Raw genomic sequence first — 20,862 nt, 5'->3', positions numbered from 1 at the left:
TGTAGCTGGCATATTCTTGAGACGAAATGGCACCTGATGATATTGATGGTGACCCAACAGAACAGTAAACGAAGTCTTCGTCTAGTCTTCCGTAACCACTTCCAACACATGAAAACCACTTTTAAAAACTATCACACAAAAGGTATCAGCACTGACCCACGTTGTCTAGAGTCTTCGTTATGTTCAGTATAGGTTATCCATCAATAATAGTTCTTGCATTCAGGTATCTGTAGTCACAGCAAAATTTATACTTTTTTGTGTGTCCAATGGCATTTTCGGAACAGTTACAATGGCTTTTTTGGAACAGTTACAATGGACTATAACTTTGTTTAATAATGCCATCAGCCAACTGCTAATCGATAAATTCTTTCATTCAATAATGGAAGAATTTATCATAGGTGTTAGGGATTCTGTATGGCTTCTTATACATGGGAATGTTATTACCTGTTGGTTATCTATATTGCATTACTGGCAGTGCTGGTAATGGTCCACAAGGATTAAACAGACCTGTGAATCACAGCAACAAAGGTTCCAGTATTGTTTGTTTCTTTCCTCTAAATGCTTCACCTTTCCACATAACGTAGATGCACTGACAGTTTGTTTCTAGCAAACTTCTCCACTTCACCTATCCAGATCACCCTCCTCTAGGATGGCTTTCCAAGTTGACAATCAGTAAACCATTTGACATACTCACCTTGTCCATGCCAATGTTATCCACACTCACTAGAACCACAGATAAGCCCCATAATTTTCTCTTACATACAAAAACATGCAATGCATCATCTCTTCATTGCATTCCAACAGCTTTACAATATCCAACATTTCGGTAGATCAGTATCCCCACTTACCCAAACCAGCTTTCCTGTATCTTTTGATACAGACATGTGTCAAAACTGCCATATGCTACTGAAACTTCCTTGCTCAAACACTGAAATTAAGCAGTCTTGATCCCAATGAAGCCACATCATTTTCCCCTACTCCACATAACCTATATCACAGAGACTTCAGTCTCTTCCTGTCTAAGAGGTCCAGTCTAGCTACTAACATGAGCCTCTGTGTCCACCAAAAATCTATGTTCTGTTTCATTTACTATGTCAACAAGCACATGTTTTTGCAGTTGTCTGTTTTAATGGGAATGCTAACAGTGGTTGAGAAATTGCCATTTGTGTTTAACAAATGCTTGTCCAGACACTGTCCATTCTGCTTCTTGTTCCGACAGTCTCATGCCTGATGCCAACTCCTCCTCACTCATAACACTTAGATTCCCAGAACTACTTCCTAACATGGCCTATAAACCCATGCCTACAGCGTTTCACCTCAGAGGAAAACACACTTTGCTCGTCTTGATCTCACGTCATAAAGTCAACGTCTTCAAGTTGTGTAGCAACCATAATAGCAGCAGCTATGTCCCTTGGGTTTTCCATTCTTACACTCCTCAACATATCTGCTGGAAGTTCCCTAAAAAATATGCATCCAGCAGCCCGTTCTCTGTCTCTGGCAGAATAATTCTGTCTGTCAACACTTTTAGCGCTAACCCATGCATTTGCACATTGACTTTGCCAAGTGTGTCTATGAACCCGTTCCATTTCTAGGATAAGCCATTAAGCTGTTCTCAAAAATCACACACTTTTCTGTTTGCAGTAGTGTTGACAAAGCTCCTTTGCAAGCTGTTTCAATATATGTGCTTTATTTAATTCCTCACAATACATGACATGTGTATTTGCATTGACAATTGATCGTAACTTGGTCATTTGGAAGCATGCCTCATCTGAGCAATTTACGAACTTAGCAGCAGCTTTAAGATCACTAATAAACAATAACACATTCTCATTCGCTTTTCCTGGAAAAGATTTTACCACATTAACTGCAACAGTATCTATAGAAGCGGCAGGTACAATAACCATAGCCTTTACCTCTACTGACTCCGCTTATGCACACTCATTAATGGTTGGATGGTTTAAAAGAGGGGGGTTGGGGGGGGGGGGGGGGGAAGGACCAAACTACGAGGTCATTGGTCCCTTGTTCCGAAGGAAACAATGCCACAAGGGTGAGAGTAAGACAATGAGACTTACAACACAAAACAGAATGAAAGGAAAATCCGCAACAATAACTGAAGGGCAACAAACACTTAAATAGACAAAAGGGGACAAGAAAACCACAAAGACACAAGAAACAGGTAGAAGAGGTTAAAACAAGAAAGCAGATTACCACGGCCGGCTGACCATGAGGATAAAAAGGAAAAGCCAGCCACTCTGCAACACATTAAAACCTCCATCCTGAAAGCACTAGGGTGGAGACACACAGGGACAAAGGACATGAGCTAAACCTTAGAGCAAATAATAAAACTAAGGCTGCTGTTGAGGCATTATCACCCAACACTGTAGGTAGGGTGCTGGGAAAGTTAAAAGTCCGCCTTAGAGCAGCTAAAAGTGGGCAGTCCAGCAAGAGATGGACGACCATCTTTCGTGAGCCACAGCGACACTGAGGCGTGTCCTTGCGATGGAGGAGGTAACCATGTGTCAGCCACGTATGGTCAATGCGGAGCCAACAGAGAACCACAGAGTCCATGCAAGAGGTGTGCAAGGAGGTCTTCCACATATTCGTAGTTTCCTTAATGGCATGCAGCTTGTTGTGCGTACTGAGGTTATGCCATTCCATCTCCCAAAGCCGCAAAACCTTGCAGCATAATGTTGAACACAGGTCAGTTTCAGAGAAGCTGATCTCCATAAGCAGTTTCCGCACAGCCTGTTTGGCCAGCCTGTCAGCAAGTTCGTTGCCTAGGATTCCAACATGACCTGGGGTCCAGACAAACAATACTGAATGACTGGACTGTTACAGGGCATAGTTGGACTCCTGGACGGTCGCTACCAAAGGATGAGGAGGGTAGCACTGGTCGATAGCTTGTAGGCTGCTCAAGGAGTCAGTACACAAGAGAAATGACTTGCCTGGGCATGAGCGGACATGTGTTCAAGAGCACGAGATATGGCCGCCAGCTCTGCAGTGAAAACACTGCAGCCATCTGGTACGGAGTGCTGTTCTATATGTCCTCCATGAACATAGGCAAAGCCAATGTGACCATCAGCCACCGAGCCATCAGTGTAAACCACTTCATGGCCCCAGTATACGTCGAGAATTGAGAGGAAGTGACAGCGGAGAGTTGCAGGGTTAACTGAGTCCTTAGGGCCATGTGAAAGGTCCAGGCAAAGCTGCAGCCTAGGTGTACACCATGGAGGTGTTCGTGAATGAACCTCAAGTATAGGTGGTAAAGGCAAAGACTCCAGTTTGGAGAGAAGGGATCGCACATGAACTGCAATTGTAAGCCCTGACCTGGCCGCCAATGAGGGAGATGAACTGCCGTGGGTGGGAAAAGGAGACAGTAATTCGGATGCACAGGAGAACTACAAATGTGTGCAACATAACTGGAGAGCAATTGCACATGCCTAACCTGCAATGCAGAGACCCCGGCCTCCACCAGGACGCTGGTCACCAGACTCGTCCTAAAAGCTCCTGTCACTAGGCAAACACCACAGTGGTGCACTGGGTCGAGTAAACACAACACTGAGGGTGCCGTCAAACCATAAACCACACTCTCATAGTCAAGGTGGGATTGAACAAGGGCTCTGCAGAGCTGCAGCAGCGTAGAGCGATCAGCACCCCAGTTAGTGTTGCTCAGGCAGCGGAGGGCATTGAGGTGCTGCCAGCACTTCCACTTAAACCGACAGAGGTGAGCAACAAATTCAATCGGGCATTGAAAACCAGTCCTAAGAATCGATATGTCTCCACTACGGTGGGTGGACTGTCATTAAGGTAAAGTTCTGGTTCCGGATGAACAGTACGACACCGACAGAAGTGCATAATACATTACTTTGTGGCCAAAAACTGGAAACCGTGGGTTAGAGCCCATGTCTACGCCTTGTGGATGGCTTCCTGTAGGCGCCGCTCAGCAACACCAGTACTGGTGGAGCAGTACGAAATGCAAAACTCGTCAAAGTCGTCTGCATACAGAGAAGGTGAGACAGACGGCCCTACAGCTGCTGCCAGACCATTAATGGCCACTAAAAATAGAGATACACTTAATACGGAGCCCTGCGGACCCCATTCTCCTGCATGTGGGCAGAACTATGGGAGACGCCAACTTGGACGTGGAAAGTACGAAGTGACAGGAAATTGTGGATACAAATTGGGAGCGGGCCTCGGAGACCCCATTCATATAATGTGGCAAGAACATGATGTTGCCAGGTCATGTCATACGCTTTTCGTAAATCAAAGAAGACGGCAACCAGGTGTTGGCGTCTGGAAAAAGCTGTTCGGATGGCAGACTCGAGGGACACAAGATTATCAGTGGTAGAGCAACCTTGGCAGAAGCCACTCTGACATGGAGCCAGTAGGCCACGTGACTCCGGGACCCAACCCAACTGCCGACATACCATATGTCCCAGCAGCTTACAAAGAATGTCGGTGAGGCTGATGGGCCGATAGCTATCCACATCAAGCGGGTTTTTACCAGGTTTAAGCACCGGAATGATGGTGCTCTCCCACCAGATCCGGTTGAAGATGATGAGGAGATGTCGCTTGTAGTCAGATGAGAGATGTTTTATCATCTGACTGTGACTGTGGATCTGATCTGGCAATATGCAAGGGCACTGAGGAGCTCCCACTCTGTAAATGGGGCGTTACAGGGTTCACTGTGGCGTGTAATGAACAGAGGGCTTTCCTTTCCATCCACCATTTGAGGGTGCAAAATGCTGGTGGGGTAGTTCTCCAACACAGAGGCTTGAGCATAGTGCTCAGCAATCATGTTTGCATCGGAAAATAACAAGCCACTGATGTTAATGCCAGAGGCACCTGTTGGGGTCTGGTACCCGAAAAGATGTTTGATCTTTGCCCAGACTTGAGAAGGTGATGTATGGCACCCAATGGTCAAGACGTATCTCTCCCAACACTCCTGTTTCCGTCTTTTGATAAGCTGACGAACGTGGGCATAGAGAGACTTAAAGGCTATGAGATGCTCCAGGGAAATGTGCCACTTATGCCGCTGTAGAGCTCACTGGCACTCCTTAATTGCTTCAGCAACTTCCGGCAACCACCAAGGTACCACCTTTCGCCAGGGGCACCCTAAAGAGTGAGGGATCGCATTTTCTTCCACAATTGTTGTAGTCACCTGCTCAAACATAACATCAATGTTACCGTGTGAGGGAAAGTCAACAGTGACAAGAGAGATGAAAGTTTCTCAGTCTGCCTGGTTTAAAGCCCCATCTGGACAGGCGTCCGTGGGTCTGACGCCGGGGCAGTGACAGGAAGATGGGGAAGTGGTCACTACCACACAGGTCGTCATGTGCTCTCCATTGGGTAGATGGGAGAAGTCCTGGGCTGTAAATTGATAAATCAATGGCCGAGTAACTACCAAGAGCCACACTGAAATGTGTGGTGGCCCCAGTATTTAAGAGGCAGAGGTCAAACTGAGACAGTAAATTTTTGGCATCTCTGCCTCAGCCAGTAAGCACAGTGCCACCCACAAGGGGTTATGGGTGTTAAAATCTCCCAAAAGAAAGAAAGGTTTAGGGAGTTGATCAATCAGTGCAGTTAATACATTCAGGGATACTGCACCACCTGGAGGAAGATATACATTGCAGACACTTATTTCCTGCATCATCCTTATTCTAACAAGAGGGGTTTGAAGGGGCACACATTCACTAGAGACTGAGTTTAGGACATAAACGCAACCTCCACCTGACACTTGATTATAGTCGCTACGGTTCCCGTATTGCCGCAAAGGACAGGGGTCTGCATTTCCAGGAACCAGGTTTCCTGGAGGCCAATGCAGAAAGCAGGTGTAAAGGTTAACAGTTGCCTTATTCCACTGGAGCATAATGTCATCATGAGACTGAGAAGGCATCGAACATTCAATGAGGCAGTTTACACCTCAGGATCACCTGCTGCCACTGATTTATTCCCTGAGCAGTCTATATCCATCATGTCTGAGGGTCCGGCAAGATCTCGGTCCTCAGTGGATGCCAGAATCTCCATATTATCCCCAGACGCAGAGCTTGTAGGTAGTGGCGGTGTTGGTGCCTTGGTCTTAGGGGTCTACGTTATTGACTTTCCTCGCTGCTCGTTGGGTTTCTCTGGCTGGGAGGGCTTTACCGATTCAGTCTCCAGGACTGAGGATGATCGTGAAGCCCTACGAACAGCTGCTTTTGGGCACTTCAGCCACTGGCAGGCATCAGCTTTCCCATTGGCTCACTCTTTGGGAAAATTTTGAAAAATTAAGCTCAAACCCTACAAGGGAAAATCACATAAAGGCTGAAACATGTGAGACTCCTTGTAGTCACCTCTTAAGACAGGCAGGAAGACCTCAGGCCTATTCTAATCCACAGACCTGCAGGGGGTACTCACCTCATCAAACTTGTCCTCTAAACCTGGGAATGGAGTGACCCAAGGGACTCCTTCCTGGTGAGAGGAGCCAAAGAAGACTTACGCTTCTCTGGCTCAGAAGTGGGGACTGGTGTTCCCAATGGATTGGGGGGGGGGGGGGGGGGGGCAGTGCCCCTGAGGTAGGTGGTGCAGGAGCAACAGAGGGTGAAGTGCTCCCCACCATCAAGGGGGCAAGTGTAACCTTCTGGCTCTGAGAGCCAACTGGAATTTGCGGAACTGATGGGGGTACAACTGCTCTCATAACAGTGGCGTATGAGGAGGTCATAGCCACAGGATGTAGGTACTTGTATTTCCTCTTAGCCTCTGTGTAGGTCAGACGGTTCACGGTCCGGTATTCCATGATTTTCCTCTCTTTCTGTAAAATCCTGCAGTCTGGTAAGCAAGGTGAATGATGTTCTCTGCAATTGACACAGATGGGAGGTAGGGCACATGGATTATTGGGATGTGATGGATGTCCACAACCTCGACATGTGACGCTGGAGGTACAGCGGGAAGACATACGGCCGAACTTCCAGCACTTAAAGTACTGCATTGGTGGTGGGATATATGGCTTGACATCACAGTGGCAGACCATCACCTTGACCTTCTCGGGTAAGGTGTCACCCTCAGAGGCCAAGATGATGGCAACGGTGGCAACCTGATCGTCCTTCGGTCCCCAGTGGACACGCCACACAAAATGAGCACCTCATTGCTCTAAATTGGCACGCAGCTCGTCATCAGACTGCAAAAGGAGGTCACTGTGGAAGACAATACCCTGGACCATATTTAAGCTCTTATGTGGCGTGATGGTAACAGAAACATCCCCCAACTTCTTACAAGCGAGTAAAGTCTGTGACTGGGCAGAGGATGCTGTTTTTATCAAGACTGACCCAGATCACATTTTGGACAAGCCCTCCACCTCACAAGACTTGTCCTCTAAATGCTCTACAAAAAACTGCAGCTTCATCAAAACAAAGGAGTCCCCATCAGTTCTCCTGCATACAAGGTACCGGGATGAATAAGGTTCACTGCCATCCTTAGCCTGGCTTTCCTCCCATAGTGTGGCCAGGGAGGGGAATGATTTAGGATTGTACTTTCTTACATTGTACTGAGACTTGGAATGCTTAGAGACTGCTGGTGTTTGATCACCAGCAAGTGATGATGTGGTATGCTTCATCATGCGTCATCTGCCCTGATGCCAACCACTCCAACCAGGAGCCCTCCCCATAGGCACCACCCAGCCGCTGCAAAGGCCACCTGGCAGGATGGCCATTGCTGGGAGTCCCGATGCCCCAGGATGAGGGCATCTATTCCTTGGCATATGTGTGGAGTTAAGGGTGCAGGCATCAGTAGAGCAATCCCCGTGTTGTCAGGGTACTACAACAGGGTACATGGCGACCCTACCACAACAGATTGGCTACCGTGCTGGAAATGAGGTGCAAAGAAGTCCATGGTCATTGTCAGCGCAAAAAGCGACACTGCATAGTGCATGGTGGAAAATGCATCCAGGAAGGCGTCCTCGCCCAAGAGATGGAGAATGAGCTTGACTGCAGAGTGGTGATGAGAAAGTGGGTTTACGATCTCAAGGCACGATGGACACAATGCACCATGAAAGGCGTCCTTCCCCTTCCCCAGTTGGCTGACTCTTCAGGAAAATTTTGAAAAATGGAGCTCAAACCCTACAGGGGACCATCACATAAAGGCCAAAACATGTGAGACTCCTTTTAGGTGCCTCTTACAACAGGCAGGAAGATCTCGGGCCTATTCTATTCCCCAGACCTGCAGGGGGTACTCTTTAATGTACTTGTACAGGGCCTACCTGCTTCTGAAATGCAGCATTTTTATTCTCCACCTTGGTCAATCGCTTCCTGCATTGTTGCTGCCTGTTTCCAGCAACTGTGCAACCTCCATCTGACAATACAAAAAATGAGACACAACTACAGAAAACATATAGCCCGGAAAACAGACTAATCTTTATGCCACATCACGGCCCAATGTGATTCAGAACACTGATTTACATAATGGTCAAACCTTCTGCATGTACTATACAGAGCTGGCACTGCCTTCACATACTGCAGCTCACGCCACCTAAGTTAAAGTACTGCCACCTCACCAGTCTCAATATCATTCAAATACCACTCACTACAATTACCTCTGAACTGAAAGAGATCTGCAGGCTCTTGCACATTCACATTTGTCACTTTTAAATTTCTATTGATTTTCTGTTTACTGGTCATGGCCATAACACAGAGAACAATAAAAGTCAAAACAAAAGTGTCACACACCAACCTGTAGTGCTGGACTGCAAGCTGTGGCTGAAGTTGCAATGCTGAGCCAGCTACCATTCTTACACCAGACATAACAACCAAGTGCAAACTTTCCATTGGATGTTAGTTGAGAACAGGTCGAAGTTAGAATGCAGTGGACCACTACTCCAGGACATGGGTGACTAGTGGCCTGGTGTGTGGCTGCCTGTCTGATGCCCAATGGGCATTAGTAAAACAGCATTAAATTAAATAAAAATAAAATATTGTTCAACAATACATAGATGAAGTGATGATCCCAAGCTGCCTGCGACAGCAAGACAGAAGCAATGTACACCCTGCCGGGAGTGCACTGACACCAGCATTCGGTCTGCATGGATGCTGGTACGAATGACAAGGGTGGTACAAGGCTGCTGAGGTGGCGGGTGGCTCCTATCATCAGCTAAACTGCCAGCAGCAGCATCAGCATCAGCAGCAGCAGCATCAGTAGCAGCAGCAGCAGCAGCAGCCAACGACCCTGAGTGCACAGCACAAAGTGACATTGAGTCACGCTGTGGCTTCCGGACAGGAGAGCGTGCAGCAACAGTGGAAAATGCCCACAGGAGCAAGTGGTAGGCAGTGGATAGGCATGCATGCACAATGATGGAAGAGCGGCTGCACATTTGGGACAGTAGGGTACGCCACTAAGTGACCCGCTGATTGGTATCGCTAAAGTCCCTCCCATCAGACTCAGCATGGATGATGGTGCTGTTGCTAACAGCGACAAAGTTCCCAGGGTGAGACTCGCTGTTCTACAGAAGCATGTAGACAGCTAGAGGAGCAGATGGTAGATCAACACAGCGCCTCCTCCAGACTGGTCAGCTGCAGCTTAACATATCTCCACTGAACACTAAGCAATATTTATACAAGACTGGCCCTTACTTGTTATGCTACAGTACTAATTCCTTTGCCCCAACTTGCCAAATTGCTGTGAACTGGACATGGGGAAATTAGGCTATCAGAGTAGTAGTGGTTCATCTTTTCGCTACATATGTAATATGGCACCTCGGACAACCCAGCTTGGCTGTGGGGGTGAGGTAACCAGCTCATGGTGCACCCGTAATATGGTGACATCAGCAGAATTCCCTGGTTGAAATTCTGCTCATCTGTTATGGCTTGACTTGCTTTCCTCAGTATCTTGCGTCAGGCAGAAAGGCGTCTGAATTTTTACTATATAACAGAATCAGAGATGAGTAGGTAATTAGTCTAGCAATGATTTGGGCCACAAATAGAAAATTTCATTGACATTAACAAGTTTGACATACGGCAGATAGTTACACCAGAGCATCCAAAAATTTAACAGGACATAGAGGATGCTCCACTGAACAATTTGAGGCAGGGAACCTGGGGTCAGAGGAGCCACCTTAAGGTTCTGCATCTCATCATGCTTGATTTCTTCTGCAATGGTGATGGCATATTGCAGCAGAATAACTGTCTGTATTTTAAGGTCAGAATCATGCTAAAATGGTTTGAGATGCATGAAAGTGACCTCACACATGGTTTAAACCCAATGGAACAAATCTCAGATGCTATTGAGCACCATAAAATCATTGTCCAAAATTTACAGACTTGCATGACCTGTGTGACACACAGGAACCTACCAAGGACTTCTCAAATCCATGCCATGCTATTAAGCTGGTGTATGTATGTGCAAACAATGGAAATCCCTAGATGGAACAACAAAAATACGAATTAATATAGACTGCTCCTCACCAAAATGATGGACATTTGAAAAATAGGCTAAGCTCTCTCTCTCTCTCTCTCTCTCTCTCTCTCTCTCTCTCTCACACACACACACACACACACACACACACACACACACACACACACACGGGGAGAGGGAGGGAGGGGGGCAGGAGAGAGAGGGAGGTAGGGGGGCAGGAGAGAGAGGGAGGTAGGGGGGGGGCGGGAGAGAGGGGGGAGGAGGGGGGGAGAGAGAGAGAGAGAGAGAGAGAGAGAGAGAGAGAGAGAGATTCTTACTTTCTGTTTAATCTATTCTAACTCTACAAATTTTTCTTTAACTGACACGTTCCTCACCATAACATTTATCAGGAATTTGATCTACAGAATATGAAACTGAGGAACCAAAACTGAGGGTAGCCAAACAAAAGAATAAATGCTGAAACCTATTTTCAAATGTTCCTTTACAAAGAAATGAACAGAAGTACTGGCCCAGTATAATTTCCACACCATTGCAAAGATGAGTGAAGTGGATGTTACTGTAAGTGGCACTTAAAAACTGCTGAAATCACTAAAGCAGAAGTAGTTTCCAAGATTCGATGGGAGCCAATCACATTCTATACTAAATTTGCAGCTGTGTTAGCTCCCACTTGAACCACAAGTTACTATATATCCTTTGAACAAAAACTGTTCCCAGCAGTTGAAAGAAAGTACAGGTCACATCTGTCTAAGAAGGCAACAGAAACACAAAACTGTACCACCCAATCTCACAACATACAGGTTGTAGAAGGCTAGAACGTATTCTGAGTTCCAACGGTATCTGCTCCATGAGACGTACCATGGTTCAGGAAACATTAGTCAAGCAAAACTCAACTGGCACTTTACTCATAGCTTTCCTGAAAGCCACAGTTCTAGGTAATTAGGCTGATGCAATATTTCAACCTACGAAAAGCATGTGACTTCACACTTCACCGAAATTTATTAAGAAATTTATTTTTGTATGGGATATCAAACAAAATTTGTTACTGGGTTGAGGATTTTTTGTAGAAAGGCTGCAGAATGTTATCAACAGAAGTCGTGCCAAGAATACCATGGGGATGGTTGTTGAGATATTTTGTGTTCATTTTCAATATTAATAACCCAGCAGACAATATTAATAGTAACCTCAGACTTTTGCAGATGAAGTAGATATCTATAATGAAGTACTAATCAGGAAAAAAACTGAAAAAATATCAAGGCAGATCCTGGTATGATTTCAATGTGCTAGATTGATAACTTGCTTTAAAGGTATAGGAATGTATAAAATTCTGCACTTCACTTAAAGTTGATGTAAACTAGCCCACAAGCCTGCTTACAAAGTTTTAATAACGATTATTAAGTGAAGAATCTAGCAATAAACTTTAGGTTCCTACATGTAGCTCCTGCAGAGACTGTGGAGACAAGGCTAGACTGATTTCTGCATACATAGAGGAATTTAAGCAGCTAACTTTACTAAAGTTGTATGTGACTGAGACAGGAATAGAAAGAAACCCTAACATGTGGTGCAATACTAAGTCCCCTCTACCATACCTTTCCCTGTGATTTGCAGAGTATTTATGTAGATGTAGGTACATTATAGTCTTGCATGTTACAACATATTTGCGTAAGCAGTGTGTTACACCAGGTTAGAAACAACCAATGCACAGAGAAGCACAGAATGCAGATTCCTACAATATTCTCCACTGTTTTCTGTATATAGAATGGTTATTCTTTTCAATGAAGGCTCTTCTCTTTCACAATTAATAAACATTTTCACAAACAATGTGTGTTTCTTTACTGTTATTTTCTGCCCTGTATTACTTAGTTGGGCTAACCTCCTCCTCCATGCTCCACAGTCTAAATCCTGCATCAAATATGTATAAACAATCATAAATCATTTTAATATACTGTCAAAGTTAATGTCATTAAATGTGATAAAAATAATTTTTCTGCAGTAACAAAACATTACAAATGCTCATCATTCAGAGGCTTCTTTAGAACACTCCCTCAAGTTTACATTGGTCCTACTCACGGGACTGCCAACTTCATATGCATTTTAACAAGCATTTTGTGTCCCGTGTTTCATTGTTAAGGAAAAATTTAGGTATCATCTGAAATTCAAAACATATGTTTAAGAGTATTATTACTTTATCCTATTCTGTACAGAGAATACATTATTAAAAATTTTATTGCAGGCAGAATACCAGCAGCAGTACAGTGTGTCAGGAAGTTGTTCCTCTGCAGCCTCCATCTGGTTTTTCTGATGGTCAAGAATTATCAGAAGCTGAATGTGATAGAGAAACCGTCAGAGAAAATGTTGCTGGTCTTCCTCTTTTCAGGCATGAAGAACTAGAACAGGAACTGTCCACTCTTGTAAAACGGTAAAATATAACAGGCTATTTTTTCATTATTAATACCATTTACAATTTGTTCTCAGAACTAAGAGTATGGCAACCCACTTCTGGTACAGAATTTAACATGACCCTGACGTTCTCAAATAAATTGATCTCTAGCCTATCTGTCTAGTATAAAATTATAGGGTATCAGAGTAACTGAAAATAAGGTTTCACTGTGAGATTACTTCTACACTCTAACTGGGCTTGAACGTAGAGATATTGGTATTAACCCTGACAATGACAAGGCATTTTTAATAATTTGTGTTACCAGTGGGAAGGAGGTACTTTATGTCCTTCATAAAAAATATTAAAAAGAAATCAAAGTTCATTATTTTTGTTGTAACAACCTATGTTTTTAAAGAGCTACTGATGTGTAAGAAAAATCCAGAATCTGAAAATATATTTTAGCACAGTCTTAGCATTACCTACACCCTTTCAATAGTGTGTACTACTGAGGGGAGGGGAGGGGTGGGGGTTGATGACCACAACAAATTTTGTTAACTGTTGTTGGCTTTTACTCACACTTTTCAAACAGATATTGATTGTAAGCAGGGTCCTAAATCTGAAGATATTGGATATGACAGTCAACAATGTAAAGAAAAGACAGATTGCTACTTACTATAAAGATGAAACATTAAGTTGCAGATAGGCACAACTATAACACATTAGCTTTCACCCACAGCTTTCTGTGACTTAATGGCATTCTGGTCCAAGATGTAGCCGGAGATGGCGGTCTTGTGTGCCTGAGGTATGCTTGCTTGTGTGTGTGTGCTTGTGTTTTCCTGAAGAAGTCTGTGGCTGAAAGCTAATGTGTAAGTGTGCCCTAGCTGTGTCTGTCTTCAGCTTAACGTTTCACCTTTACAGTAAGTAGCAACTATCTTTTCCTTACACTGTTGATATTCCAACCTGGAGTTTCCATTGTTCGTATATGGGATTCATTGCGAAAAGTCACATTTAGTACTAACACATAAATTTTTGGTTTAAAAGTTTAACAGAAAAATTTAAATCATTTATGGAAACTGGTAGAATACACCTTTAAAAACAAAAAAAATTTTTTTATTTCAAAATTTTAAAATACAAAGTACCTACGAGATCATATTGCAAGGGTTAAGCAAAATGTGATTTCACATATATGTAACAATTGTTTTTGGATATACTGTAAATATTAGTCTTCTATTTTGTTTTATCAAACAGCCTTTCAGTTGGACATAGCACAATGCATTTACGCCAGTAACACTCTACTTGTCCCAAGTTCACACACCAGTAAGATGGCAACATGACACAATTTTCTTTTATATTGGATGTCCCATGGTCGCATTTCCTGGTAGAAGTTTCAAGAAAGGACAAGTCTATCAGAATAATACTAAAAGAGAAAGTATTACTGCCTCTAAAATGTGGAATTTGAGAATTTAGTGACATATTAGCACTAACTTAGCAATCCTATGCCTGTTAGCAAACTTGCACTACCAAGTTGAACGCAACTTGGACATCGCATTAGAAGTGAAACATGAAGACGTGGTATAGTTTCAGAAAACAATAACAGTGGCTATATATGCCTTCATTGACATTTACTACATCATTAGCTATACTCTGTGATGGCTTAGTGTACTATACACAGACAGCTACATTGCTGCCATTCAGGCAGTAGGAGAGTTGTTCAGAACTTGCATCTGCATATTACAGATGGATTTCATACACTAAGTTCATGTCAACACCTTTCTTGTGGAGCACGTCACCCAATTTGCTAACACATGGATGGATGTTGGAGAACCCACAGAGTTCCAGCTGAAACATGGTTGCAATGCAATGCTTGTTCTCACTTGAAGGACCATCTCTATGGGTACATTGTCCTCTGGCACAGCCTACATGATCCTATGATAATTTGCAGTACTGTGTTGAAAGGAAAGAGGTACTGCTGTGCTCTCTTTCTCTTGGAGCTATGAGGTATGCATTGAAAGCATTGTAGGGTAGCAGATGCTAGTAATCTGGTTTTCTTCCAAACTCCTGCTGCTCTTTTCAGCCAGGACTATATTAAAAGCAGCAATGCTCAGTACGTTAATGGTACCTAAAGACCAGATTCAATCTAGGTTATTTGCTGTAGAGACTAATACACGTTGCAGGATCAACTCAGGGCCTTTTGATTATTTTAAGTCCTCACTCTGTATCAATTGGTACAAAAAGTACACCTAATCTAATGTATCGTAATACAAGCTGAAACTCGCCTCTAAAAATTCTTTTTTCATTTATTGCATACTTACATTAAACATTAGCCCACAAAAAGCTGTCCTCGTGTCATTTGCACAGATGGGTGACTCCTCTGCTGCGGCCACCTTGTTATCAATGGCAGTCTGCAAGCTCATCTCGCATAACTCCCCAATATCCTTAAAACACTAAACATCTTACATGTCACTTTGTAAAGCAGAAGGTTGGTTGATTTGGGAAGGAGGAAGGTCTTCGATCCCATCAGATTAGGGAAGGATGGGGAAGGAAGTCAACCCTGCCCTTTCAAAGGAACCATCCCGGCATTTGTCTGAAGCAATTTAGGGTAATAATCGAAAACCTAAATCTGGATGGCCAGACACTGGTTTGAACCGTCATCTTCCAAATGTGAGTCCAGTGTGCTAACCACTGCGCTATCTCGCTTGGTAAAGCAGGTATTTTGTAGCTTTGCCATCTGGGTGGTAATTCTCATTCTATTGAATGAGTTTGAAGGAGTACACACCCAAACTGTGAGTTGAGGCTAGCAGCAGATGTAGTAAGCCTTACATATTGCACCCATCCACTTACTTCCTCAAACCTGTGGTCACTGGCTTCATCTTTTTGGTTCTTGACGTAATGCTACTGCCTATTAATGTGACATCTGTCCATGAAAAATCAAAGTCCATCTTTGTCACCACCATATAAATAGTTTTGCTAAATGTTATAAATATAGTACATGATACCTCAAAGTTTTCCTTTCACATTTTTGTAGCACAGCACACAAATTTTGCTTATGTTTGATAAAATTGCTTACACTCAGAGCCAAATAGAGAAATGAAAGTTGAAAGGAAGCAATTTTGCTACAGCTCAGGTCATAATGGATTAGGCATGATGAGACTACTTATCAGTCACTGTAATGAAAAGAGCAAGTATATACTAAGAAATATCAGGCATGGTGCATCTGTCAGCTAGGTTGCAGTTTCTACTGCAGAACAGGGTGAAAGCTTCAAACCAGATAATTAGGAAATTTACTTAAGTACTGTTTTTAAAAACCTGGTGGTTCAACCGTACACGTCACAGGTTCATTTGAGGTATTATGTATGAAATTTAAAATAAAACTCAGTTTGCTTTGTTTTAACCATATGATGAAAGCCTATGAAATTGTTTCAGATATCGACAGGAACGAGACAGAGAGAAACAAGATTACACAATACATGTCTGAGCCCCCAAAGCTACATTGAATTCCATTGAGGCGAATGAGCTTTAAGACTTGAATCACAGTGCTCACAGAATTCTCCTTCAGTGTCTTAACATTTCAACAGCACAGTGAGCTGTTTAGCTGATTGAATATAGTGTGTGTATGTGTGTTAATGCAAAAACAGTGTGTGAAGAAAGTGTGAACTAAACAAGTGAAACACTATTTCATTTTGTACATGCTGCTGTATATGTTTCTGTCCAATGAACACCAATATCAAAATGGTGCAATTTATACTGACCTTGCGAAAACCAATGGATGAGATGTTGAGTGGTAACGTTGGAGTTTTTTGTAAAAAAAGTATTTTGTAAACAAACTATATACATATATATATATATATATTTGTAGCTTCTATTAATGAAGCATGATAAATGACTGCAACAACTGTTATATTATCTATGACTGTTAAAGAACCGTGACATATATACAATTATTAATTAAAACACTGTTATTAAGACATATATTCTATTCATGTATGTCTGTGTGGTGCAGGCAAAGTCCAAAATGTAGCCTCCTGTCTTACGCTCAGTTTTATTGCTCTTCAAATATTTTCCACAGATACAGAAGGTTACATGATCTAATTGTTGCTGTTAGCAGTAATGAAGAATGACTTTAATGCAATTCAGTGGTCTTATTGCAAGATGGTTTTATAACCTGATACCATATTTACAGCAATGGGATATTCAGGTAAATCTGAATAAGTACAAAATAATGTTCTTTTTTTTAAGTATGGAAAAGAACTGACAAAAATTTATTTTCTGTATTCACTGATTTTATAATAAAACTGAAAGAAAATTTTGAAAATTTACTTTTCAATTACAAATGATCTTCACAATCACTCTCACCTTGTGACATTCAGTTTACAGGGACCAGAAATTAATAAAATTATGCATGTTTATAACAGAACTGAAAACATACCTGTTGCTCAGCTTATATTTACTATAAGCAACTACAGGGTGGCAAAAAAGTCATTGGACACTTGTTTAAAAGGAAATAAAAGTAACAGCAAGACGTAGTACAGATAGAAGTTTTAACCCATTAACTTGTTATTACTAAATGGTGATAATTACGCTTTGTCAATTTTGTATAAAATGCAAAGACAAGCAAAACAAACAAAGTAATCATACCAGTGAATTGTTGAAAGCATAATCAGTGAGACATGTTTATAGCTGTAGTTTTCTGAATTGTCACATTGGTAACTAAAGAAGAAAGGATTTTTGTGTCAAAAACATTTTATAAAAGTGGTGCTACTGTTATTGTTAATGAATGGGGAAGGTACTTAAGAACCGAACCACCATCTGGACAGTCAGTGTACTACATACGAGGAGATTCGAAGAACATGGATTTTTTATGGATGCACCAATATCTGGCCACCCGACAACAGTCACAACTGAGTAAAATGAACTGCGGGTACATTTAGCTCTGACCCAAAGTCCACATAAATCAACCAGACAATTACCAACTGAGCTGTATTTATCACAAAGGTCAGTGCAAAGAATGTTACACAAACAGAAGTTTAAAGATTACATTCTACATTTACAACATGGGTTACTTGAATTTTGTGAACTGATGCTTGACCAACAGAAACCTAACCTATTCAATAAAACTGTGTTGTCTAACAAGGCCAATTTTAAGTTATGCAGACACAAACAAACATGACTGGTCTTACTAGTGTACCAACAGTCAAAATCTTTTGTTAGAACAACCACTAAATCAACCTAGCATTAGTGTTTGGGGGGCAATATGTTCATTTGGTATACTTGGACCATATTTTCTTGAAGGAACAGTGACACAAGATAACAATTTGGATATGCTTCATAATTACGTGATACCAGGACTTGAAACTTTCCAAAGAAAAGTGACTGGTCGAAGGTCAGATATTGACATGCCTCCACGTTCACCCATGGATTTTTTCCTCTGGGGTGTCGCCAAGGACTTCGTTTACTCTCTAAGGTCTCAGACCATTACTGAACTAAAAGATTACATACACAATGCATTTCATGGTTTTGACAGTGATACCACACTATGCTGTAGAGTATGTAGCAGTGTTCCAAAAAGGTTTCAAAAATGTATTAACGACAACGGAAAACAGTTTGAACATTAAAAATAATTTTATGTATTCCTTGTATTCAATCTTTTGTTTAAATCAGAGTCCAGTAACTTTTGCACCACCCTGTATAATTATAAAATAGTATGTATTAACTTCAGTGTTTGTAGTGAGGCAAATGAAAGCAAACAGATTAAAAAGAAAAGAAAAAGAAACATTAAGGTAGACATGGTTTTACATTAACAATTAGGAGAATACCCCAACAACCTTGGATTATGATACAATCTCAATCACACAACACTCTAACTTATAGTGGCACAAACAGCAAAATACTGAATACACAAAACCATATCATCACCACCATCATCACAAGCTTGACAGACCTTTATAAGTTTGCTTGGTGCATCTCAATCCTCACTTCTGCAATGTGGTGTTTCCAGTTCTCTCTGTTCTTAGATGCAATCTTATTCAGTTCCCCAAGAAGGTCTTCATTTCTAACGTGATTCAATCTGTACGCTGCTCGGCAAACTTATTTCAGATAATTGGATAATTAATTGGTCTTCTGCTATGAGAACTGAGTTCTCACTTCAAAAGAGCATGACATACTTTGTCATTATCTTTTGAAATTTAATCTTTTGGCAGTTTTCAAATGATGACCGACTGTGCCATATATGTGCTGGAATTTTAAGTTTTTGGTTTACATCTTTTTGATGTTGGTATCACCACCCTCGATATCTGAAATGTGACAATTGCTTAAGGATTTGGGCAGTTACTGAAATTTTACATCTTGCTGGCTCTTTCTCTTTGAAAGCTAAGATTTTTGTCATTTCTGTTGATACATGAAGGCTGTGTTTCCTACACAGTTCATCTGAAATAAATGGTGACTTTTTGCAGTTTATCTTGATCTTCTCAGATTATTGTCATTCCATCTGTGAACAACAACCAGATGATGTGGCATCATCAGTTCAAAGTAATCCCTTTAGGAGCACTGTTTTTCCACATAAACTAATCCAAATAGATATTATATAATGTAGGTTACAAATCACAACCCTTTCTCACACCTTTTTCATCTGAACTGATCCCATAAATCAACAGCCAGTGTTTATCACCACTACTATATCACCAAAGGTACTTTGTCCCACTCTTGTGAGATGCTGAGAGTATCCAGCCACCCTCAAATTGGAAATATCTGTCAATCATGTTAAAAACTTTTTTAAAACTGCTGTTTTAAATCAAGAATAACACAATTAAACATCCTCATAAATGTTTTGAGGCTTCCATGCGCTAAAACAATGGTCTCAACAAGTCAAGGTTATATAATTATACAATCTGTCAGTGTGTGTGTGTGAGGAAAATAGCTTTAGTTTCTATCAGAGTTCATAACACAATTATTTTCACATTATCACTCTGTCACATGTATTACACATCTCAGATTAGACTGATCCCTGAGCAAAGCTAACAAATCATCTAGATAACTTCACAAGTTTCAGTTATAGTTACATCAGTCATTTTTAAAAACAGCATCTCCTAAAGGATAGAAAATCAAAGTAACAACACATCTGTAATGGATTACCATATTCATAATTAATTCTGTTCCATATAATCTTTTCAGTGCCAGTGTGTGTGTGTGTGTGTGTGTGTGTGTGTGTGTGTGTGTTTGGGGTGCAACATTTTCTTGAATTTTTGCACCTAACGCTTCTTGTTGGTTCTTGTCCAATGATCTATGCATGCTTCTGAAATGTGTGATCATTGTAGTTAAAACATTTTCCCTACAACTGTCTTTTTTCCATTCCTTTTCTGAAGGATACATTATAGCTGAATGTCTAAGCACAGTTTAAATGACTGAAAAAGTGATGGCATTGATTCTCCTGACTTTCAGTTATCATAGCAATAGCATGCTGAAAAGAAGCATCACAGTGTGTAGAAATACATGACCCACTACGAATGAGTAATAGCAAAAACTGACGAAAGCCCATGAAGTTTATGCACTCCATGCCTCTTTCAACTGTAAGATTAAAACATTTGGAAATAAAGTACTGTTTATTAAAACAGCTATCAAACCTTACATATCAGAGTCATAATTGTTTTTAAAATCAGTACTCCAATTCCATTTCATATACATACGCATAACTTACGAAAGTGGTTTCTAACAATTAGTCTTGTTTTTAACTACAAAGCTTCTACCAATGTCTTTTAGAGGTAATAGTTCCTTTTGGTGTTACTTGAGATGCATGCAATTATAAGCTTAGAAAAATTAAAAAGCATTGAAACATTTGATATTTTTACACATTTTACAATGTTTAAATAGATCACTTGGTGTTTTGCTGTGGCTTCTTTGGAATGAAGCTGTCTGGTCTCAGAGGAGAAAATCTTTTTGGTGATCTCATGTCAGCTGACACAGCCAATAGAGGTACAGTTTTTGTCTGAACCATTTGCTCCACTTCTTGTGTTGACAAGAATTCTTCCTCCGCCAGTGGAGTTTCAATGGCAATTGGCCACTCACCTGAGAAACAAGACTCAGCATAAAATGTTAAAGTACTTTTAATTCAT

The 20,862-nt window shown here is 41.6% G+C and overlaps 2 protein-coding genes across 7 annotated transcripts in view; one reads left to right on the top strand and one right to left on the bottom strand.

Annotated features, from left to right (window-relative positions):
* LOC126088343 (Down syndrome cell adhesion molecule-like protein Dscam2) overlaps positions 1-17,217 on the top strand; it is an 802,978-nt gene extending 785,761 nt beyond the window's left edge. The window contains exons 31-32 of the mRNA XM_049906478.1: positions 12,611-12,796; positions 16,181-17,217. Coding sequence (XP_049762435.1) covers positions 12,611-12,796; positions 16,181-16,232 — 238 coding nt within the window. The 3' untranslated portion in view covers positions 16,233-17,217. The remainder of the gene's footprint in view (positions 1-12,610; positions 12,797-16,180) is intronic.
* A 334-nt stretch (positions 17,218-17,551) lies between these two features.
* Positions 17,552-20,862, bottom strand: part of LOC126190680 (DNA repair protein RAD52 homolog) — an 87,021-nt gene continuing 83,710 nt past the window's right edge. For all 6 annotated transcript variants that reach the window (XM_049931135.1, XM_049931137.1, XM_049931136.1 and 3 more), the window contains one exon: positions 17,552-20,815. In XM_049931135.1, the coding sequence (XP_049787092.1) occupies positions 20,622-20,815 (194 nt within the window). In that variant the 3' untranslated portion in view covers positions 17,552-20,621. The remainder of the gene's footprint in view (positions 20,816-20,862) is intronic.

Source organism: Schistocerca cancellata, chromosome 6 (genome assembly GCF_023864275.1).
Source record: "Schistocerca cancellata isolate TAMUIC-IGC-003103 chromosome 6, iqSchCanc2.1, whole genome shotgun sequence".
Lineage (NCBI taxonomy): Eukaryota > Metazoa > Arthropoda > Insecta > Orthoptera > Acrididae > Schistocerca > Schistocerca cancellata.
The sequence above is the reverse complement of the archived record's forward strand: the minus strand, read 5'-3'. Positions and strand labels throughout refer to the sequence as shown.